Genomic DNA, 25,012 nt, shown 5'->3' with positions numbered 1-25,012 from the left:
GACAATTACGAGTCTCAATGTAGCATAGATTGGCAACAGTCGGTTTGTCAAATATAAAGCAGCGAAACTGGACATGAATTAATTAAACAATTCAAGCCAATTTCCAGAATTTTTGCATTGATTTCAATACAAGATTATACATCACCTTGTTTTTAGCCATCAATTTAATCAAGTTTAATTGAGTTCCTTCTAATGTAAACAAACAGCACCAGAATCCCCATGTTTTAGACTCCTGCTGTGCAGTCACACAGTTCCACTGAACAAGTTGATTGTCAAATCCCACCTTAGTCTGGACCAACTGCATTAGAGAGGTAACATTCCTGTGCTTGTGAGCTTAACTAAATGTACACAATGTACATAATCATCAATGTACACAATCATCTATATGCTACACCGATCCCTCTCTCACTTAGACAGAGGCAGTGGTGCTGTAAGAATTATGTTTCTAGACATCTCTAGCGCCTTCAACACAATCCAACCTCTGCTCCTTAGGGACAAGCTGACAGAGATGGGAGTAGATTCATACCTAGTGACATGGATCGTGGACTATCTTAAAGACAGACCTCAGTATGTGCGTCTTGGGAACTGCACGTCAGACATTGTGGTCAGCAACACAGGAGCGCCACAAGGGACTGTACTTTCTCCGGTCCTGTTCAGCCTATATACATCGGACTTCCAGTACAACTCGGAGTCCTGCCATGTGCAAAAGTTCGCTGATGACACTGCTATTGTGGGCTGCATCAGGAGTGGGCAGGAGTAGGAGTATAGGGACCTAATCAATGACTTTGTTAAATGGTGCGACTCAAACCACCTACAACTGAACACCAGCAAAACCAAGGAGCTGGTGGTGGATTTTAGGAGACCCAGACCCCTCATGGACCCCGTGGTCATCAAAGGTGACTGTGCAGATGGTGCAGACCTATAAATATCTGGGAGTGCAGCTGGATGATAAATTAGACTGGACTGCCAGTACTGATGCTCTGTGCAAGAAAGGACAGAGCCGACTATACTTCCTTAGAAGGCTGGCGTCCTTCAACATCTGCAAAAAGATGCTGCAGATGTTCTATCAGACAGTTGTGGCGAGCGCCCTCTTCTACGTGGTGGTATGCTGGGGAGGCAGCATTAAGAAGAAAGACGCCTTACGCCTGGACAAACTGGTGAGGAATGCAGGCTCTGTTGTTGGCATGGAGCTGGACAGTTTAACATCTGTGGCAGAGCGACAGGCGCTCAGCAGGCTCCTATCAATTATGGAGAATCCACTGCATCCACTAAATAGTATCATCTCCAGACAGAAGAGCAGCTTCAGCGACAGACTGCTGTCACTGTCCTGCTCCACTGACAGATTGAGGAGGAGATCGTTCCTCCCCCAAACTATGCGACTCTTCAACTCCACCCGGGGGGGGGGGGGGGGGGTAAACATTAACATTTAACATAATACAAAGTTATTGTCTGTTGTTCTGTTTTTCACCTGCATTATTATCAATCTTTAATTTAATATTATTTATTGTATCAGTATGCTGCTGCTGGAGAATGTGAATTTTCCATTGGGATTAATAAAGTATCTATCTATCTATCTATCTATCTATCTATCTATCTATCTATCTATCTATCTATCTATCTATCTATCTATCTATCTATCTATCAATGATAAAATAATGAATGCCTAAGTAACAAATAAAGCAATAACTTTCAAAAGATGTTGAATGTTCTTACAACAGCCAAGAGAATTTTCTTACAAAATAAATATGTACAGAAAAATTTGTGCTTTAAAAATTAAAATTTGTGGGTAATATAATTTGTTTTAAAAATAGTTTGTTTGGGATACCAGCAATCCCACATCAAATTTTACACCCTACACATGTAGTCAAAAAGAGAAACAGAAAGTTGAACATTGCATTACCTTGAATTTGCTGTATAGCAAGTGTGTGATGGTCACCGGGGAAGACCATCCCTTTTTCATGCCACTTTCTTTCTGTACATTCTACAGATAGAGTAGTTATCTTCAATTAATTTCTTATAACCAAACTACAACCTCACTTAAGACTTTACCTGTTTAATGAGTGTAGTATATGGCCGGCAGTTCATCCTGGCCAATACCCCCACACCGCCAGGTGGAGCCCTTCTTGCAACATGTAGGTGCCCCGAGTTCCAGCAGGGCATCATGGACAATGGAGTTTTACATCACAACCCTGCTGGATACCATGGGGGCCAAGGAATTTTATTATAGCCCAGAAGTAATTTTTAGTCATGGGAATGGAATTAATGAAGTACTTCCGGGACGAGGAAAAGGAGTTTTCACCTGACCTGGAAGTGTTATGAAATCACGTGGACTGAGAGAAAGAAGCACTTCCGGGTCAAGGACTATAAAGGACTCTGGGAAAACCCAGCAAGTTGAGCTGAGTTGGGAGGATGGGGTGACTGAGCTCCTGGGAGTGGAGGATTGTGATATTGTATTGATTGTTTATGAGTATTGTGGAGTGGAGGGTGCTTTGTGTACTTTATTATAATGATAAATTTAATATTTTGACTTTTATCTGGTGTCTGATGTGTGGTCTGATGGTTCAAGGGGACGACATTGCCCCTATCTGTCACATGAGTTAAAGAGCTTTGAATCACTTCCTTCATAATTATAGTAAAGTACTGGATATCGAATTTGCTTGCTATGAGTGTGTGATTACATAATGTTTAGAACATGGAGCATTTGTTTTGAAAGGAAGGTAAACAACAAAGGTTAATAGTGGTAATTAAAATATGAAGCAGTGTAATAGCCATTTTGAATTTCACCACCGTTAGTTATAGTAACCATTAACCTTCCCGTCCCTAGTCCACAGTAGGTTTATTGTTTACTATTGAGGATAGTAAATCACACATAAAATTTAGGAAGTACTCCATTGATGAATTTGGTTCAAAGAATATACTAATCTCTTAAGCCGTTATATCAAGCTATAGTAATGTATGTACCTTTATTGTTATACCTCTAGTATTAGATAATAGTAGAACAACTGAATTTAGGAGTTGTGCAAAGTATAAGATACATTGTGCAATTTCAACCAAAGAGTCAATCTGGATAAAATGTTATGGAGGGGCCTGGCTGGGTCAGGTGTAATTTGTTTAATGCAATCACTAGCATGTTTTACAGCTTTGTTGAAGATCAGAGTATTGTAATAAATGTGCAACCTTACAGGCTGCCGTGATTGTTTATGGTGGAGCCAGATTATGTTATAGTGTAAATAAATTTCAGTTTTTTTAGCACATTGTTTTATATCCTACATGTTATAAGCATGCACACAGACTTTGAACTGAAATAAAAATGTATTTTTTTTAGCATGTGTGGCCACAGAGTAGTCCACCAGCCTGCTGTTCACTTTTATTCAGCAACCAAGTATGCAGTAACAGCATTGACAGAGGGCCTCCGCCAAGAACTTCGAGAAGCCAAGAGCCACATCAGGGCCACGGTAAGTAAATGAGCCTTTGTGGCTTTAAATATTCTTTATGAAATAACAACAAAAAGTTCAAAAGCAGATTAATTAGGCATTTAACTAAACATTGTGTTGGGTGTTTAGTTTGGTAGGTTTACACTTGATTTTTTAGGTGCATTTGTATATAATGCAAAAAGCACATAATACCATTGACATGTCTGTCTGAAACATGTCATGAAACAAGTTGACTCCTAGTGGACCAATTTTGTTAAAATATGGCACTTTTATTCTCTAATGAGAAAGTTAGCTTTTTATTACCACAAATAGAGCATGCTGTACAACTTGTAAAATTTCATAAATTTCAAAATCTCCCATTGAAAAGCATTATTGAATTGGCAAATTCATCTGTCTTAACACAGTGAAACATTCTGTGAGACTTCAATGTACAAATTAGTTTACTACTACAAATTTACCTTGAGAGAGGTCACTTCAGCTTTTGTATTTTGTATATTTTCCTCTTATTTATCTCACAGGCACTCGCGACTACAAAACATACAGTAGAACCTCGGTTTGCGAGCATAATTCGTGCTTGTAATCCAAAGCATTCGTATATCAAAGTGAATTTCCCCATAAGAAATAATGGAAACACAGATAATTCGTTTCACAACCCACAAATATTTATATAAAAATGATTAACACAAAATATAAAGTAAAAATATGTAAAACAAATTAACCCGCCCTTTACCTTTGAAAAGAATTGTGGCTGGTGTGAGGGAGACGAGAGAGAGGAGAGGAGGAGGAGAGTTATTGTGTAGGATGACTCACTCTAACTAATGGAATCACTGCTATCTGTTTGCTCACTGGAATCTTTTTCTTTTTTTTGCGACTTTAACAAGAAAACCTATCCAGTGACAGTTGCTTTTGCCTGAAGAGTCACTACACTTGGACACAAAATTTAAAAAATGCTTTATGCACTGTAGGATTGTAAACTCTTTTGGGGTTCCCCCCCAATGGGGCAACACGCGGAAGAGCGTCCCAAAGCAACTGCAGGCTTCCGGCGCTGTAGCAGTTTGCCATAAAAGTGAATCAGAAAAGATCTCGGACAAGCTATAAGCGCCTGCCATCGATGGGTGATGCAAGGAACATTATAAATGCAAGAGCACAGTATTACTTAGCCACTAACCTGGCCACGACCCTGCCTGATTGCTGTGTCTCTGTATAGGAGAGCGGTAGATCCCACTACAATAAATAACTGTGCTGTTCCTGTTTTACGCTGAATAAAGCTGGTTTTGCTAAAGTACTGAGACGGAGCCTCGTGTTTTGGGGTGCAAGACAGGGTCTCGCACGTTACAGCACACAAACATACACGTGGTCACCATGCTATAGTAAACAGTATACGCTTATATGGATATTAACTATATGAGTGAGGCACGCCGACTGAGAATGAGCATGGGAGACGATTACCCACAATTCCCATGTGATGCTCGGTAGACAAAGCATATACGCACTATTCGTATTGCAAGACCTCGCTCGTTTATCAAGTTAAAATTTATTAAAAATTTTAGCTTGTCTTGCAAAACACTCACAGACCAAGTTACTCGCAATCCAAGGTTTTACTGTATCCCCATTTAAATTTAGTAAAAAATAGTTTATCAAGAAATTATTGTAAGAGGAAAATGATTATGTAGGGGTTCTGTAAGCACAGAGTGAACAAATACTGTATGTAATTAGTGTTACAATAAAAACAACGTAACAGCTACATCTGATACCATAATTTCTAGATAACACATACGTAAAATGAAGGTCGTGGTCCAAAGCAGTAACAATTTTATCTCGAGACTTCAACAAAGATTTCAATTTTCCATCATGTATTTCTTTTAGAAATTTTAATTTCAGTAAGACACAGACATTAACTCTTTTAGGGCGGATGTCGACTTTTGTCGACAGGAGGGGTTGAAGGCGAATGTCGACAAAAGTCGACATCCAGGGATAGAGGGCGACAATCAGCTGTTAATGGCGACAAATCTCACTGTCACGTCACAGGCATTCCCTCTGTGCTTGGAGGAATGCTAGACTCGTTGATTCGGCAAATAAACATTGCGTGTGCGTGAGTTGCGAAATGTAAACAGGCAAGATGGCACCGACATGTGAAAAGGCAGCGAAGCAAGTGCAGAAAAGAAAACACTCGAATTATGCGCATTTGCGCATTATCGCGGAGTCGGACTCTTGATTTTTCAGAAACGGACTTTATTGGCAGTGATCAGGAGATCGAGCAAGAGAGTTAGAAGCAGGCATCAGCTGATCAGACACCAGCCGATGCCGCGCCAGCGGATCTGCTGCCAGTTGCGTGCCTTCGCGCAGCCGATGCATCTACGGCAAGGTTCGCATGGGATAAATACACAGACATTGATCCGTTGAGAGCTGATCTGGCTACTGGAGTTTACAAGACGGCATGGCTTGCTGTTGGACACGGCAGATCACCAGCTGCTGTACTTCAGGCTGCTCTCTCCTGATGCTGCTTTTCAGCTACTGTCAGACGAGACAAACAGGTAGGCAGAGATTTTTTTTGAATCGCGGGCTGCGTTTGCATCGCATTCTCATTTTTCAAAGTGGAAACCCACAACGAAAGACGAGATGAAGCCCGCTGTGGCATTACAAATAGAGATGAGACAGAACTGGTGATATAACTTCAGGGAGCATTGGTCCAAACGTGTTTTGTCCCCTGGTGGCTTAGGTACGTGCTGCTGCAAAGTTTTATTCACTTCTGTAATAAACAGAAGCAAATCCCATGGGGTGAGCCAGGCTATAATGCCATACATAAAGTTCATAAAGTTTCAGAAGATGAAAAGAGGTGACAATACGGTTTTCATGCTGGCAGAAAACTTGGTGGCAGTGGCATGGCATGATGGCAAATGGGTGACTTGTCTCTCTACAGTACACACTAACAATATATGTTAGAAAGTGCAGCAACAGACAATTGAAAAATAGGCACCAAAGCAACACGTATTGTAAGGAGTGCAATGTGGCAATGACTGAAATTGGCTGCTTTGAGCGAGATCAGACTTTGCTGTGTAAAATGTATGTGATATGTATGTGAAATCATAGAGTATGCAGGCTCATACAACATGCAAGACAGTAACATTTGTCAAAAGTAAATATTTTTTGTTGATTTGATATGTTAAACAATTGCTTTGTGTTCTTTTTTAAAAAATGTTAGTTTTTGGAAAAATATTCAGCCCTGGGAGAAAAGAAACAAAAAAAAAATCAGCCCTAAAAGAGTTAAGATATCATTCAATGTCATTTTTAGATCACTTGAAATCTTATGTCTTTTAAGCTGTTGAATCACCACAAGCATATATGGTGTACACTTTTAACTATATGACATTGTAAAGTACTGTTGAAAAGCGTGCATTTTATGTAGTGTACTAACACATCTAATTGCATTAGATAATGGCAGTGTGTTGTAGTGGTTAAGACTTTGGACTTCAAATGTGGAGGTTGTGGGTTCAAATTTTTCTGCTGACACTGTGTGACTAGTGTTGATTGGTGAAATTAACCGAAACGTTTTTTGCAGCCATTATGCTGTGCTTGCTTTTGACCTTGTTCACTGAATGAATGTTATAAATCTAAGAAATAGATTTATTTACAGTATACAGGTAAAGGACAGCAAATGTACTGTCTCAGAGAGAGAGGGATTTTTTTAGGGAGATGTTGAAGTTTTAAAGCCAAAAAGAAATGTTGAAAAACAAAATAACTCATTCCAAGGATTAGCTACCTAAACACACGTAAGGTTTATCCAAATTTTAATAACAATAGTAATTCTTTGCATTTATATAGCGCTTTTCTCACTACTCAAAGCGCTCAGCAATTGCAGGTTAAGGGCCTTGCTCAAGGGCCCAACAGAGCAGCGTCCCTATTGGCATTTACGGGATTCGAACCGGCAACCTTTCGATTGCCAGTGCAGATCCCTAGCCTCAGAGCCACCACTCCGTCAATTTTGGATAATTATGGGGTGCATTCACCACACTTTATATTTTTGCTCCATTGATACCACATGCAGCATTTCCCCAGGTTGTTATCAGTATGATTACCGTGACAACACCCATTATGATAGGTGTACACAAACACTGCACCAATAACACAAAAAAATGGCAGCACAACATAACAGTAAAGAAAATTTCAAGTCTTTACAGAGACCTTCTAGGACACAATAAATGCTACAATTGAATTCCTTGGGCAAAGTCCCAACTGGATATACTGTATATCCTTAATGAATTGACTTAGAATAATTATTAAAAATTAAAGAAGTTGTTAGGTCACAACAAAACGAAAGCACAAAAAATAAATCTAAGATGGTTGGCTTACTTTTTCCTATAAAGGAACGGAGGCATATGAATTATATTTACTGTGCTTAATTCATGACAGAAGAATTGTCCAAGTAAATAGTGCTACTTATATTTGGTACTAGCCTTTACATGCTTTTGTTAAACTTTTTGGTATATTAGCCAGTTAAACAGATAAATCTTTCTCTTGTTACAAATTTCTCATTACTTGCTTATTGTACAATGCCAATGATTTTCTTCATTGCCACATCTGCTTCCCCCATAAACAGTTAGGCTGTTTGAAGCCTCTGCATCACCGTATGCTGGCAGCTTCTGTGAACAAATACAAGGTTTTACTGTGTATTTAATTTTCCCATTAAATTTTGAAGGATAAACTTATAAAAACTAAATATTTACCAGTCAGACAGGTTATTACTTATTGTCAAGTAACATAACCAAAAATACATTTGCTGGCTTTGTTGAAACCAAAAGTATAAAGCTATAATACTTAAATATATGGATGCCTTTAACACTGCTCACACCAACTATTATTCCTCTCTCATAAATGGTGCTAAGACTAGGCCTAGAACTCTTTTTAGAACTGTTAATAAACGCCTCCAACCCCCTCCTCTAGCATGCCCCAATACAGCTGAACAGTGTCAGGCTTTTTTACATTTATTTAATACCAAAATTGATCAAATCTATCACAGTTTCCCCTCCACACCACAATTACTCACTCATTCTGATCTGCCATCTCCATCATCAAGACTCACTTGTTTCTCGCTTGTTGACTCCCTTGCCATCTCTGAACCTATTAATAAATCTAATGCCTCTGCCTGTCTGCTTGATCCTGCCCTCACTTCTCTGCTTAAGACATGCTCATCCATAATTAGTATTCTTATTGCCTCATTGGTAAATGCATGTTTCATTTCAGGTTCTGTCCCTACTGCCCTCAAAACTGCTGCAGTTACCCCAATCCTTAAAAACCTGACCTGGATCCTTTGTCTCTCTCCAGTTACAGGCCTATCTCTAATCTCCCTTTTTTGGCTAAGGTGATGGAATGTGTGGTTGCTACATAACTCCATGCATTTCTTCTAGATAATACACTATGAGCCTTTTCAGTCTGGCTTTCATACACAGCACAGCACTGAGACAGCTCTTCTCCGTGTAGTCAATGATCTTCTCTGGTCTGCAGATTGCGGTTCCCTTAATATTCTCCTCCTTCTTGACTTAAGTGCAGCATTTGACACTGTTAACCATGAAATCCTCCTGTCATGTCTCTCTGCTGTAGGCATCTCTGGCTTAGCCCTTCAATGGCTCACATCATATCTTTCTAATAGGCAACAATTTGTCACACTCGGCCAATATAAATCCTCCACCTCACCCATGTCGCATGGTGTCCCTCAGGGTTCAGTCCTTAGGCCATTACTTTTTCTACTTTATATCCTTCCTTTGGGTCAGATTATTCGCAGACATGGCCTTAACTTCCACTATTATGCAGACGATATACAATTATATCTTAGTACAGACTCCCCTACAGATTCACCTCCCAGCACACTCACTGAATGCATCACTGATCTTAAGCTATGGATGGAAAATAACTTTCTCAAACTTAATGCCAATAAAACTGAAGTGTTACTGGTAGGTCCAAAATCCCAACTTTCTAAGGCATCCAAGTTCTCTATTTCTGTTGATGGTACACTTGTCAAACCTGCTCCTGTTGTCAGAAATCTTGGTGTTTTGTTTGATTCATCACTTAACTTGGAGCTACACATTAGGTCTCTTTCAAAAATTTCATTCTATCATCTCCATAACATTGCCCGCCTCCGTCCATTTCTGTCCTTTAATGATGCTCAAACTCTGGTTCATTGTTTCATAATGTCTCGTATTGATTACTGTAATTCCCTCTTCATTGGCCTCCGTGCAAAATCTATACAGAAGCTACAGTATATTCAGAACTCCGTAGCTAGAGTCCTCACCCACACAAAGTGTTTTGCTCACATCTCCCCTGTTCTCTCCCAGCTTCACTGGTTACCGGTTCCATCAAGGATGGACCTTGGGTTTATGAAAGGCGCTCAATAAGTGTAACTTATTATTTATTATTATAATCAACTTTCTCTGTTTTCTTGTCATCTCCAGGAGTGCAGGTGATGCTTTGCACTTTTAAGAGAAATTCGTTTCATTTTCACATGTGGAAGGAGAAGGAAGAGTGTGTTTTTTCTTTTATCTAGGTATCTCTCAGTTTGGTTTTGCCTTGGATTGTACTGTAGTTCAGGTCTGAAGTTTTATGCTGTAAACATGCTGTGCTCACAAAAATGCATCTGCTGAGAGTTTGTGATCTGTTAATTCTTTTCTATGATGAGAGGAACACATAGCTTTTATAATAATAATACTAATAATACATTTTATTTATATAGTGCCTTTCCCATGCTCAAGGCACTTACAGAATAAATAAAGAACGGCAGAATATACAGTATATAGCATTGTACAAACCAGATAAATAAATAAAGAAGATTAAGACAGTAAATTCTGAGAAAAAAACAGACAACATAATTGATGGTCTAGCACACACACATACAGGTTACATTAGCAACTTGACAGAGAGGTAAACTGAGAGAAGGGTAATAAAGTCAAGTAGAACTAAAAGCCTTCCTGAACAGATGAGTTTTGAGTTGTTTTTTAAAAGAATTCATGGAGTCAGCTGACCTGATTAATTTTGGTAGGTCATTCCAGAGTCTGGGTTCTATACAGCTGAAGGCCCTGTCACCCATGGAGTGTAGATTAGTGAGGGGCACAACAAGATTACCAGAATCAGAGGACCTTAGTGGGCGGGCAGGCACATAGTGATGGAGTGAATTTCCCATTGGGATTAATAAAGTATCTATCTATCTATCTATCTATCTATCTATCTATCTATCTATCTATCTATCTATCTATCTATCTAGAAGGTCACTGATGTAGTTTGGTGCGAGGTTATTTAAAGCTTTGTAGGTTATTAGTAGGATTTTATATTCGATTCTGTAGGACACAGGGAGCCAGTGAAGACGGAGCAGGATGGGTGTGATGTGCTCGCTGCTGCTGGTTCGAGTAAGGACTCTTGCAGCTGAGTTTTGAATAAGCTGGAGCTGTGATATAAGATTAGAAGGGGCACCTGCCAGTAGGGAATTACAATAATCGATGCGGGATGTGATAAAAGCATGGACAAGTTTCTCAGCATTAGAGAAGGAGAGGAAGGAGCGAACACGGGATATGTTACGGAGGTGAAAGTAAGAAAGTTTCTTAATGTGATTTATGTGGGCGGAATAAGTGAGGGAGGAATCAAAAATGACACCAAGATTTTTTACAGTAGAGGCAGGTCTGATGAGATCACTGCCAAGATGGACTGGGAAGGAGCTCATTTTATTAAGTTGCATTTTAGTCCCAATTTGCAGGAGTTCAGTTTTATTGCAATTTAATTTTAAAGAGTGCTGCTCCATCCAGGTTTTAATTTCACTAAGGCAGGTTGTGAGCTGAGAAAGCTCTGATGAAGTTCCACTTTTAACATTGAAGTAGAGCTGAGTATCATCTGCATAAAAATGATAACCCAATCCATAACTACGGATAATATGGCCAAGGGGAAGCATATAAATACAGAAAAGCAGAGGACCGAGGACAGAGCCCTGAGGGACTCCTTGTGTGACTGGCGCTGAGCTGGATCTGCTGTTGCCAACACTAACAAACTCTTGCCTATCAGTCAGATAGGACTTGAACCACTGGAGGGCAGTGCCAGAGATACCCAGCATGTTCTCCATTCTGGACAGTAGGATGTCATGTCTAACAGTGTCAAATGCTGCACTGAGGTCTAACAGAATTAATATGCTAGTTTGTCCAGAGTCTGCTGCCATAAGCAAATCATTGGTTACCCGTAGCAGAGCAGTTTCACAGCTGTGCCGCGCCCTGAAACCAGACTGAAAGGGTTCCATCAAATTATTAGAGGTTAGGTAATTGGTGAGTTGGGAAGCTACAACACGCTCGAGAACTTTTGACAGGAAAGGTAAGTGGAAAATAGGCCGGAAATTGTTAAGATTGTCAGCATCAAGGCCAAACTTTTTTAACATTGGGGTTACAGAAGCAATTTTAAAAGTGAGCGGCACAGAGCCAGTGTCAAGGGATTAGTTTATTATTGTTGTAACAGTCGGGATTATGGCATGAAGGCAGGATTTAAGTAGTGTGGTGGGGATGGGGTCTAGTACACAAGTAGTTGGCCTCATCTTACAAAGCAGGTTATTAACAAACGCAGATGTGACTGGTGAGAACTTAGAGAAGGAGCTGGATGGAGTGGGAAAACAGGGAGAGATATAAACAGATGATGTATTTATGTTAGTTGAATTATCCATCCATCCATCCATTTTCCAACCCGCTGAATCCAAACACAGGGTCACGGGGGTCTGCTGGAGCCAATCCCAGCCCACACAGGGCACAAGGCAGGAAACAATCCCGGGCAGGGTGCCAACCCACCGCAGTAGTTGAATTATTTAGATCTTTAATTTTGTTACGGAAAAAGTGGAGGAATTCCTCACAGACTTCAGTAGAAGAGGTAGCTGGACTAGATGCGGGTTCGAGTAGTTTATTAACTACAGAGAACAAAACCCTTGGGTTATCATGGCCACTTTCTATTATTCTGCCATAATGGGTGTTCTTGGCAGAAGTTAGTGCTTCTCTGTAAGCTCTTTGGTGGTCAGAGAAAGCCTGGATGTGCACGGTGAGGCCAGTCTTACGTGAAATTCTCTCAAGGCGTCGGCCAGCTGCTTTCATAGATCGCAATTCTGAGTTATACCAAGGAGCTGAGCGCTTAAAGGAAACCTCCTTATGTTTTAAAGGAGCTGTTTTATCTAATGCTGAGTGAAGGGCTGTGTTATAATGGTCAACAAAACTATCTAGTGTTGGTGGAATAGGTGCAGACAGTAAAAGATCAGAAATGGATCCAGAAAGGATAGAGGGACAGATATTTTTAAGGTTTCTGTAAGAAATTTGTCGTTTACAGGTAAGAGGTGGGAGAGGTAATGAGACAGTGAAAAATACTGCTTTATGGTCAGAGAGTCCCAAATCAGTGCTGTAAATGTTGGCAACAGATAGTCCAGAAGTGCAGATCAGGTCCAATATATGACCGCCAGAATGGGTTGGAAAATCAACATGTTGTGTCAAGTCAAAACAGTCCAGTAAGGACAGGAATTCATTTCTCAGTTTAGATGTGGGGGTGTCAATATGGATGTTGAAATCACCAAGAAGGATAATTCTCTGAGAGTAAGAGCTTAGGTGGGTCAAAAGTTCAATCAGATCGGATAAGAAGGATGCATTGTATTTTGGGGGACGATAAAGAACAATGAGTGAGACAGGACCTGATTCCGTTATTAGTTTAAGAGCCAGGCACTCAAAAGACAATGGGCAGTCAATTGGGATTCTTTTAACGTTTAAGTCTTCTCTGATAATTACTGCAAGCCCGCCGCCTTGTCCTGAGCTGCGAGGCTCTGAGTGGAAAGTGAAACCAATTGGAGTCGCCTCTGTGAGACACGCAAATTCGTTTGGTTTTTGCCAAGTCTCCGTTAGACACAGAATATCAAGTTTGGTGTCAGTGATGAGTTCTGACAACACCAATGCTTTGCCATTAAGCGACCTCGAGTTAAACAGTGCAATATTACATAATGAGGCTTCTTTCTGCACAGAGCCGCAATCAGGGTTTATTTCCACATAATGCAAATTTGGCACACTGACAATTCTATTTCCAGGGTCATGAGAAGGACGGCGTATTCCTGAGCAAATGCTGCCGGTGGTCTTTTCATTCGCAGCCCGGCGGTGGCGGCGACCTGACCCGCGATGTATATATTTTGGGCGCTGCAAAATACCGGCGTCCTTTAGGATGTTGCAGTCAGACCATTTGCTCTGGACAAACTGTTTAATAAGAAGGAGTTTGTCATGAGAGTATTTTAGCATGATGCGGAGTAATACTTAGCTGAATAGCAGTGGAGAAGCAGCACAGCACAGTGGAACCGGTAGGGTAGGACAGGCGGGTGTGGTAGCGTAGGTGAGCAGCCATAACAATCAGCAGAAAGCGTAGCAGGAGTTGGAGGTTCCAATACACAGCCACAAACAGTAACGCTTGGTAATTTCAGGCGTAATCACCCCGGAGCCAAGCCAGGTTAATATGAACATCAGATCAGTTCCCAGTCGTAGAGTACTGTAAGATGAAACGGGAGCAGATCAGCAAAGCGAATTTAAAATAATCACGGAGACAGATCATTCCGAGGTCCTAGATTGCCAGGCACAAACAAATGCTTGAAGGTTCTCGTCCCGTGATCCACAGACTCAGCTGTTCCCAGTCAAAGTAGAGTCCATAAAATCTGTAAATATAAGCCAAATCCATACAATTCGAGTCAGCTGTATCCACGAACTATACGTACAATAAAAGAAATAAAAAAACAAACTTAAGAAAGTGTAGAATTAGGCGAATTTTGCGAAAAGTGTTGTTTACAGGGAGGAGCGGCAACAACATGCGTGCGCCAGCGTCCCCTCACCAGTTATGTATGGTATTCCCTTATGCACCTCACCATCCTTTAGCTAGGTTTTATTCAGTGGAATATTATGGACTGTTCTCTACTCTTATGATATGTGTAGCTGGATAGTTTCAGCTTTTTGTTTCAGGCCACACTCAAATTGCCAATAAGGGTTCTGTGCTGGAGAAGAAAATGAACTCAGATTTAGCTGATGCTGATAGCAGGGAGCTAGTGATAAAAAGGCAAAATGATTACAATGAAATTAAAGGACAAGAAAGATGTTAACCCCATCTGCACTGTTCATAATGGAGCAACTGTCATTGTTTGTGTCAGGGAAAATATTGCAGTCACTAAGCCTTGCGCTATGGTAGCCTGCAATAACACAATAAGCAGCATCAGGTCAGACACTAATGTTCTATCCTTACATGCGAAAGCAACAGAAAAAATATTATAAGGAAAATATGGAAAGAAACACAATTCTATTGTCCCAATGACAATGTCGAACCGAGCGTTGGTGACTATTTCAAAACATATTACACAGAAGTCATGTACTAAATATGCATCGGCACAGCAATAGACACTTGACAGACCTTTTCTACTGTATTTATGTTGAGGTTTTGGTGTTTACATGTTTCTGTTATACGTAACATTTTTTCTTGTTATTGATTGTTTTTCTGGGGGTAAACATAACACTAAGAAGGCTACATACAGTACAGTTCTCTACAAAGTTATTCACTGACTGATACTACAGGTGCTGGTCATAAAATTAGAATATCATGACAAAGTTGATTTATTTCAGTAATTCTATTCAAAAAGTGAAACTTGTATATTAGATTCATTCATTACACACAGACTGATGTATTTCAAATGTTTATTTCTTTTAATGTTGATGATTATAACTGACAACTAATGAAAGTCCCAAATTCAGTATCGCGGAAAATTAGAATATCAACTAAGACCAATGCAAAAAAAAGGATTTTTAGAAATGTTGGCCAACTGAAAGGTATGAACATGAAAAGTATGAGCATGTACAGCACTCAATATTTAGTTGGGGCTCCTTTGGCCTGGATTACTGCAGCAATGCGGCGTGGCATGGAGACGATCAGTCTGTGGCACTGCACAGGTGTTATGAGAGCCCATGTTGCTCTGATAGTGGCCTTCAGCTCTTCTGAATTGTTGGGTCTGGCGTATTGCATCTTCCTCTTCACAATACCCCATAGATTTTCTATGGGGTTAAGGTCAGGCGAGTTTGCTGGCCAATCAAGAACAGGGATACCATGGTCCTTAAACCAGGTACTGGTAGCTTTGGCACTGTGTGCAGGTGCCAGGTCCTGTTGGAAAATGAAATCTGCATCTCCATAAAGTTCGTCAGCAGCAGGAAGCATGAAGTGCTCTAAAACTTCCTGGTAGACAGCTGCGTTGACCTTGGACCTCAGAAAACACAATGGACCAACACCAGCAGATGACATGGCACCCCAAACCATCACTGACTGTGGAAACTTTAAACTGGACCTCACGCACGTGGATTCTTTGCCTCTCCTCTCTTCCTCCAGACTCTGGGACCTTGATTTCCAAAGGAAATGCGAAATTTACTTTCATCAGAGAACATAACTTTGGACCATTCAGCAGCAGTCCAGTCCTTTTTGTCTTTAGCCCAGGCGAGACGCTTCTGACGTTGTCTCTTGTTCAAGAGTGGCTTGACACAAGGAATGCGACAGCTGAAACCCATGTCTTGCATACATCTGTGCGTGGTGGTTCTTGAAGCACTGACTCCAGCTGTAGTCCACTCTTTGTGAATCTCCCCCACATTTTTGAATGGGTTTTGTTTCACAATCCTCTCCAGGGTGCGGTTATCCCTATTGCTTGTACACTTTTTTCTACCACATCTTGTCCTTCCCTTCGCCTCTCTATTAATGTGCTTGGACACAGAGCTCTGTGAACAGCCAGCCTCTTTAGCAATGACCTTTTGTGTCTTGCCCTCCTTGTGCAAGGTGTTAATGGTCGTCTTTTGAACAACTGTCAAGTCAGCAGTCTTCCCCATGATTGTGTAGCCTACAGAACTAGACTGAGAGACCATTTAAAGGCTTTTGCAGGTGTTTTGAGTTAATTAGCTGATTAGAGTGTGGCACCAGGTGTCTTCAATATTGAACCTTTTCACAATATTCTAATTTTCCGCGATACTGAATTTGGGACTTTCATTAGTTGTCAGTTATAATCATCAACATTAAAAGAAAAACATTTGAAATACATCAGTCTGTGTGTAATGAATGAATTTAATATACAAGTTTCACTTTTTGAATGGAATTACTGAAATAAATCAACTTTGTCATGATATTCTAATTTTATGACCAGCACCTGTAATAAATGTTTAAGAAATTCCTTTGAATTACAACAGCTTGATCAGACTGACAGTGTATTTGTTAATATTTTGAAGTAATATAACCTCAGAGCTCACAAAAGTGGAGATTTGTGACAGAAAAAAAATGACAGTACATATTTTACATTTGCAATTGGTGTGAGCAGTTGGGAATAATTCTGTATTTGGATATCGTAATGCAGAAAATGAATAAGCCTGTAAATTTTCAGAAGAGTTTCACATTTTTGCTTTGCTATATTATTTGAAAGCAATGAACTGATAAGCTGATTCTCAAAGAGAAACTCTCAAGTAGTAATCTAGAGCTAATGTCACACTAACATTTTTACTCCGGTTTGCGCAAGACTTTCTCAAGTGTCAAATATTTCAGTTTTCTGAACAGCGGGAAATAAAAATACAATAATGTGTTTTATATATACCAACACTTTATTTCCTTATTTCTCTGTGAATGGGAGATAGGAATCCTAGTCATGCTCAAGTTCAGATTTGTTGTCATGTATCCATAGTGCATATCTCCCAATGATTAGAGATAGTAATACAGTATAATACTAACAACAGTCAGTCAATGAAACGGAATTATAATACTTCCAGGAGTCAGGAAGCCACCCGCATTTCCATCCTAATGAAGAAGGTTGGAAAATTCTGTTAACACTCCCTCACCTAAAGGAAGGTAGATGAAGAATATTAGCTACTTACAAGGTGTTTAGGAAACGTTGCTTCTGCCTTGCACCTTTAAATATGTTTCTTGGTAATTTATATCGTTATTTTCAATACAATACAAACTGGAAATGGTTGTACATGCTCATTTCCTGATATGTTCTGTGAATACAGTATTATAAAGGGTATATGGGGTGTATGGCTGTGGATATTTCAGGTTGTGGAGTTAACATTTGCTTGTTAGCCATGATTTGGTTGCAGTTTTATTGTCGTTACACAGCTGATACTGTTCTTAAAAATCAGATCTGTGCTGGACTCTGTTTAATCTTTTGGCCTTGATTTTACCACTAGCAGTACTAATTTACCACGCTGAACCATTTTTTTCCTCTGGCATGGATCTGACTTGTTTTCTTCTAAGGTTTTCACATATCAGTTTTGTTCCAGTGCTGCATTAATTCAGTAAATGATCTTCTTATAAAACATCAAAATAAAATGCTCCTACACTCCAGCCTTCAACATTTATTGAAGTGTGTTTTCCCTCTTTCATATGTTGATGATGTAACTAGACAAACTGATTAATCACATAATTCATTGCTAACAATTTTTCAGAGTTGATGTAATTTATGTCATTGATTAATTGTTTATTACACAATTGTTTCTTGTTGAATCATGCTTCAGAAAAATAACCTTTCAATATAGCATCAATGTTTCCCATTTATAAATAAATAAATAAAAATAAATAAGAGTAGAATTTTGTGTATGTGGTACCACAAACTAATAATAAAATACCAGACCCTTGTATGATGAATGTCCCTGTAGTGTGGAAGCTACTGACCTCCTATTGCTTTAGAACATGCCTTGTGTGCAGCTTTAGTAAGAATGACAGCACACTTCTAATAAAGTCCCACTCTGTCCCTAAACTGTAGTTAGATATTACTTTTCCTTTTACAGTTTAACTATTTTCCAGACAGTGTTATAGCAAAGTATAGGTTTGGAAAGTGAAGAGAAAATACAGTCGTTCTGTCCTGAGAATAGCATGTTATAACATAGTAATGTAATGTTTTAGATGTTACAAATGGATAAGGGATTGTCAGAGATCTTACGCATTTAAATAAATAAATATAACTGAAGCCGAATGGAGCTGCAGATAAGGTTGCATTTAGTGTAAAATCCAAAGCAACATGTGCATTCAGCTTTACTTATATTGTATTCAACCAAGGACTGTTGGCAGTCCTGCAATGATTACTTTTATAAATCAAAAGCCAAATGTAATCATAGTATTGTGCTGCAGACAAATACACTCACTATTTCAGTCAGATGCACGGCGTGTACACCATTCCAAGCGGGGATTGTAATTTTAATTTATGGTATCTGTTGACTTGAAGGTGATGTTTATGGGCTGTGTTAAAAAATGTATATATATATATTTATGCATTATGTTTGCCTTTTGGCCTCTGTTCTTTTTTAAAGATATATCTTTTTTTTAACCCTGATTACTATTTTTTTTTACAAAAGTAAAATAAAGAAATGACATATTTTTGAAAGTGTATTTCATTGGTGTACAAAGAAGTAAAATAAAATACCAGTTGCTCTGATAATGATTAAAATATACACATTTCTTTCCAAGTGACTTGTAAAGTGTATTCAGTAAGATGTAAAGTTTTAATGTCTTGATGGATTCATCTTTATTCTGTTTATTTTTTCAGGCTATATCTCCTGATCTGGTGGAAACAGAATTTGCTTTTCGTCTGCACAAAAATGATCCAGAAAAAGCAGCTGCTACTTATGAAAGCCTGAAGGTATGAAATGCAAAAATCAAGGCCAATTCTGATGGCTGTCTCATGAAATGGTACATGTTTGTATATGTCCATTTCCTTTCTTTGGAAATGCATAGAAACATTTCAAACCTAGACTGTTAAGTAAAATAAAACTCTAAAAATAATATGCACTGAAAGTAAATGTTTTCATTGCTCATAAGTAGCATTATTAGTTTCATTAATAAAAATATCCACCTCTGACAGAAATGTTCTTTTTTTGTTTTCTTCAAGTGTTTAAAGGCTGAAGATATAGCCATTGCTGTTACCTACGTCCTTAGCGCCCCTCCACATGTGCAGGTAAGCAGCAACATTGTAGCTCTTTCAGAGGTACCCGTTTCCTGAGTGATAGTTTAATAGGAATATTTGCCAGTAACACAAATGTGTGGTAGTTGAAAACAGTTTTGAAATTGTCCATAAACTTAACTAGAAGACTGCAGAGACTCAAGTAAAGCAGTAATATTGCTGTACTTCATAGTTCCAGTATTGATACTTGTGGCACAATAGTGAATTAACTGCTGGCTGAACATAGTGGCTTGAAAATGCTATGACCATAGCATTGCAATACTCCAAACTACCCTGCATCCTATACAGTGATGTTTTTAATTTTTTTGTATTTGCAGATAGAAAAGAATGACTACTACTTACTGAAAAAGAGTTTTCTCCTAAGTGTGTAATTTTAATGTTTGCACCATAAAATACAGAAATGACTATCTGACAATACATGGCCCTTCCTAAACTATTAGGTTATAACTGAATTTAAATGTAAAAAAGCACCATAGCATAGTGATGACTTTAGAATTTATTCAAGTGGCAGAAGTAAAAGTAACAAACCAGAAACTAAACCATTAGAATAATAAGGGTCAATTGATAAGACATTCTTTCTTACATATGCAATTAGGGCTGGGCAATATCATATCAGTTGATATTGATATATATCACTATTTAAATCAAATCACTATTTCTCTCAAGCTAAAATATTTCTTTTTGACGCCTAAGTGAGATGTGAAAGTATCATAAGATTAATTTTGGTTTAAATATTATTTATTTTCTGTCAGAAGCTGAACATGACAAATGTACTGTAGAACATTATACCACTGTAATTCACGGATAAGTTGAGACTTGATTTTATCGTATAATTTCTGGTATTTTATAATGTTGGTCGTATAAGTCGAATGCGAAAAACTCACGCTATTGGTCCAAGAGATTATGATATGCTAATGCCCACCTGAGAGAGCACACTGCCTTTTTTTTCTATGTGGGCTCCTAACCTCTCTCTCTCTCTTTCTATTGTGCCTACGTGACCACACAGTAATACCTGAACTATTCCGAAGCAATGTTTGCACTGATTTGTGTTTTCTGTACCTCACACCCTCATACACCTTTATCGTAAGAGCATCCCTTATCTACGATGGAGCATTCGAATCAGAAGAAAATATGAAGCTGGTTTTAAATTACTGTAGATACTCACGTATTAGTCGATCTCGCAGATAAGTCGAGTGTATTTTTAAGCCGAAAATTACGAAATTTGTTATGACCCGCGTATAAGTAGAGGGTAAAACTTGACAGCTATCAGAGATAGAGGGCGACAATCAGCTGTTAATGGCGACAAAACTCACTGTCACGTCACAGGCATTCCCTCTGTGCTTGGAGAAATGCTAGACTCGTTGACCTGGCAACTAATCTTTGTGTGTGCGTGAGTTGTGAAATGTAAACAAAGGCAAGATGGCATCGATATGTCACAAGGGAGCGAAGCGAGTGCAGAAAAGAAAACACTCGGCAGACGTTATTTTGCACATTATCGCTAAGTCGGACTCTGATTTTTCAGAATCGGATTTTATTGACAGTGATCAGGAATCGAGCAAGAGAGTGAGAAGCCGGCATCAGCTGATCGGACACCAGACGATGCCGCGCCAGCTGATCGGCTGCCAGCTGAACGCATTCGCGCAGCCGATGCACCTTACGGCAAGGTTCGCGTTGGAGGTATACCCAGACATTGATCCGTGGGAGCCGAACTGGCTACCGGACTTCACAAGACAGCATGGCTTGCTGTTGGACACGACAGATCACCCGCTGCTGGACTACTTCAGGCTGCTCTCTCCTGATGCTGCTTTTCAGCTACTGTCAGACGAGACAAACAGGTAGGCAGAGAAATTTTTTGAATCGCAGGCTGCGCTTGCATCGCATTGATAGTGTGCGTTGCCTTGGTTCTTTTGATTCCAAATCTGGTTGCACGTGGCAGCTAATGGTATGTTTGTTATCCAAAACCTCCAAAAGCTAATGCTCAAATTCAAGTATTTCACAGTTTAAAGAATTATTTAATGAAATTAGACAAAAACTTGCTAATTAGCAATAGTATTGCTTGCTTATAATTATTTCAAAGACCATGGGAAACGGCAGATGGCCGGTGACTTAACACCGTGAAGCGTTGAGTGTACAATGTCATTACCCAAATTCTATGGACAATTGTGTTGCCCCGCGGATAAGTCAACCCTGTTTTTTTGAATGAATTTTAAGGCATAAATTTTTCGACTTATACGCGAGTATCTATGGTAAACGTTGTTGAAGTAGCGAAAGAAAATTGGTAACTGTGCTGCTGCAACAAAATTCGATGCGTCTGGGAAACTGATGTAAGATTGGAGGAGGCAAGAACATGTAAAAAATAAATAAATAAATAGGTGTCACTTTTTTGAACGGGCGTATAAGTCGGGGTCTGATTTTATGTTCAATTTTTCAGGTTTCAAGACCCGATTTATACGTGAGTATATACAATAAATAAAATAGGTATCTCTCTATTATAAAAAAAAAAACCTTGGAAGGGAGACTAGGGATACGAGACGTGATCTTCTCGGTAGACAATTTGACGTCCCACGAGAGACACTTTGAATGTCACGCGAGACAAGGCAATGAGACAACGTTAAAACAAGTTCACTGAGATCTAACCTAGCAGTTGTTGGAATGCTTTTGGCAGACATGCTTCATGTGCTCCCAGCTCTTAAAACAACGACAAGCAGCACACGCAGCTCACCAGCAGCAGCAAGCCAGCAGGTGATCCGACTGCTACTCCTTATCATGCATTCAGGCAACCCAACAACCCCCACCCCACCCCCCTTCACAATGTGAGCAGCAGAGACACGAAAGTGGCAAAAGGACAGCTGCTATACAGGCTTTTAAATGATCGACGCGCAGCACCTCAAACAGATGATCTGACCACTTCTTCTTAGCTTGTCTTAAACCTCCCCTTCACAACGCGAGTGGAAGAGACGCGAAGTAGCAAAAGGACAGCTGCTGTACAGGCTTTTGAATGATCGACGCGCAGCGCGACAAGTAGAATACGCAGATCGTCAGCAGCAGTAACAAGCCTGCAGATGATCCAACCACTTCTCCTTAGCGTGCGTTCACCCATCCCCCCTTCACAATGCAAGCAGCATTATACGTCCTGCGAGAAAGAGATTTAACCATGCCCAGGGCCGGAAATAAAGGACAAGTACAGTATTGTTTTTACAAAAGTTTTAAAGTAAAAGTAAAAATAATGCATATGTAACAATTCCCATGAAAATAACAATCTCTTTAAATTGTATATCCAGTATAACAAACCCAGGGTGAGCAAGCAAAGTGAGCAGGGGGTGGAGCCCCCTAGTATATAATAAAATAAAATCTTAATTATTTTTATTTTTTGACCAATGAAAAGCTTTAGGTGTGACAGGAGAACACAAACAAATGCACAACTAAATTCTTTGGTCAATTCCAAATAAATAGAAAAGGTAATACAAAATAAAAAAAGTCTCAATTCTGACCAGTGAAAAGCTTTCATGTTTTACAAGAGAACACAGTATACAGGTGCTGGTCATAAAATTAGAATATCATGACAAAGTTGATTTATTTCAGTAATTCCATTCAAAAAGTGAAACTTGTATATTAAATTCATTCATTACACACAGACTGATGTATTTCAAATGTTTATTTATTTTAATGTTGATGATTATAACTGACAACTAATGAAAGTCCCAAATTCAGTATTGCGGAAAATTAGAATATTGTGAAAAGGTTCAATATTGAAGACACCTGGTGCCACACTCTAATCAGCTAATTAACTCAAAACACCTGCAAAAGCCTTTAAATGGTCTCTCAGTCTAGTTCTGTAGGCTACACAATCATGGGGAAGACTGCTGACTTGACAGTTGTCCAAAAGACGACCATTGACACCTTGCACAAGGAGGGCAAGACACAAAAGGTCATTGCTAAAGAGGCTGGCTGTTCACAGAGCTCTGTGTCCAAGCACATTAATAGAGAGGTGAAGGGAAGGACAAGATGTGGTAGAAAAAAGTGTACAAGCAATAGGGATAACCGCACCCTGGAGAGGATTGTGAAACAAAACCCATTCAAAAATGTGGGGGAGATTCAGAAAGAGTGGACTGCAGCTGGAGTCAGTGCTTCAAGAACCACCACGCACAGGCGTATGCAAGACATGGGTTTCAGCTGTCGCATTCCTTGTGTCAAGCCACTCTTGAACAAGAGACAGCATCAGAAGCGTCTCGCCTGGGCTAAAGACAAAAAGGACTGGACTGCTGCTGAGTGGTCCAAAGTTATGTTCTCTGATGAAAGTAAATTTTGCATTTCCTTTGGAAATCAAGGTCCCAGAGTCTGGAGGAAGAGAGGAGAGGCACAGAATCCACGTTGCGTGATGTCCAGTGTAAAGTTTCCACAGTCAGTGATGGTTTGGGGTGCCATGTCATCTGCTGGTGTTGGTCCATTGTGTTTTCTGAGGTCCAAGGTCAACGCAGCCGTCTACCAGGAAGTTTTAGAGCACTTCATGCTTCCTGCTGCTGACGAACTTTATGGAGATGCAGATTTCATTTTCCAACAGGACCTGGCACCTGCACACAGTGCCAAATCTACCTGTACCTGGTTTAAAGACCATGGTATCCCTGTTCTTGATTGGCCAGCCAACTCTCCTGACCTTAACCCCATAGAAAATCTATGGGGTATTGTGAAGAGGAAGATGCAATACGCCAGACCCAACAATTCAGAAGAGCTGAAGGCCACTATCAGAGCAACATGGGCTCTCATAACACCTGTGCAGTGCCACAGACTGATCGACTCCATGCCACGCCGCATTGCTGCAGTAATCCAGGCCAAAGGAGCCCCAACTAAATATTGAGTGCTGTACATGCTCATACTTTTCATGTTCATACCTTTCAGTTGGCCAACATTTCTAAAAATCCTTTTTTTGCATTGGTCTTAATTGATATTCTAATTTTCCGCGATACTGAATTTGGGACTTTCATTAGTTGTCAGTTATAATCATCAACATTAAAAGAAATAAACATTTGAAATACATCAGTTTGTGTGTAATTAATGAATCTAATATACAAGTTTCACTTTTTGAATGGAATTACTGAAATAAATCAACTTTGTCATGATATTCTAATTTTATGACCAGCACCTGTATATATTTTGAGATTTCTGAACCTTTTGGGACACCCCCCTCCCAATAACGGAACAACACGCCAAAACACAGTTGCCGCGTTCGTGGAGGGGTGCCCTTTCCATTACTGAGGCAACTGCAGGTTTACAGCGCCACAGCATAGCGCCATGGAAATAACGAGCCTATTGAGATTGTGCTATAAACGCCTGTTGTCAGTGTGTGATGCAAGGAACATTATAAAAGCAGGGAACAGTATAACTTGGCATCTCAGAAAAGAAATGGAAGGTAACAATGCACAGAATTCACTCAAGCTCCATATGCGCAAAGCATGCAATTATTCAGCTTAAAATTATATATCGAGCGCATCTTTCTCGTTTAAAATTATCCAAAATGTTTCCTGGGCAAGATCCGCACTCCAAACGTTGCAATCAAGTTCCAGCCTTACTGGGCCACATGTTTTGGGCGTGC

The 25,012-nt window shown here is 39.6% G+C and overlaps 1 protein-coding gene across 1 annotated transcript in view; it reads left to right on the top strand.

Annotated features, from left to right (window-relative positions):
* Window positions 1–25,012, top strand: part of dhrs11a (dehydrogenase/reductase 11a) — a 230,531-nt gene that overhangs the window by 173,538 nt on the left and 31,981 nt on the right. Inside the window, exons 4-6 of the mRNA XM_028806970.2 lie at window positions 3,326–3,455; window positions 19,009–19,101; window positions 19,351–19,416. Coding sequence (XP_028662803.1) covers window positions 3,326–3,455; window positions 19,009–19,101; window positions 19,351–19,416 — 289 coding nt within the window. The remainder of the gene's footprint in view (window positions 1–3,325; window positions 3,456–19,008; window positions 19,102–19,350; window positions 19,417–25,012) is intronic.

This window comes from Erpetoichthys calabaricus, chromosome 8 (genome assembly GCF_900747795.2).
Source record: "Erpetoichthys calabaricus chromosome 8, fErpCal1.3, whole genome shotgun sequence".
In the NCBI taxonomy this organism is placed as follows: Eukaryota; Metazoa; Chordata; class Cladistia; order Polypteriformes; family Polypteridae; genus Erpetoichthys; species Erpetoichthys calabaricus.
Note: the sequence above shows the minus strand (reverse complement) of the source record. Positions and strands in the feature narration are given on the sequence as shown.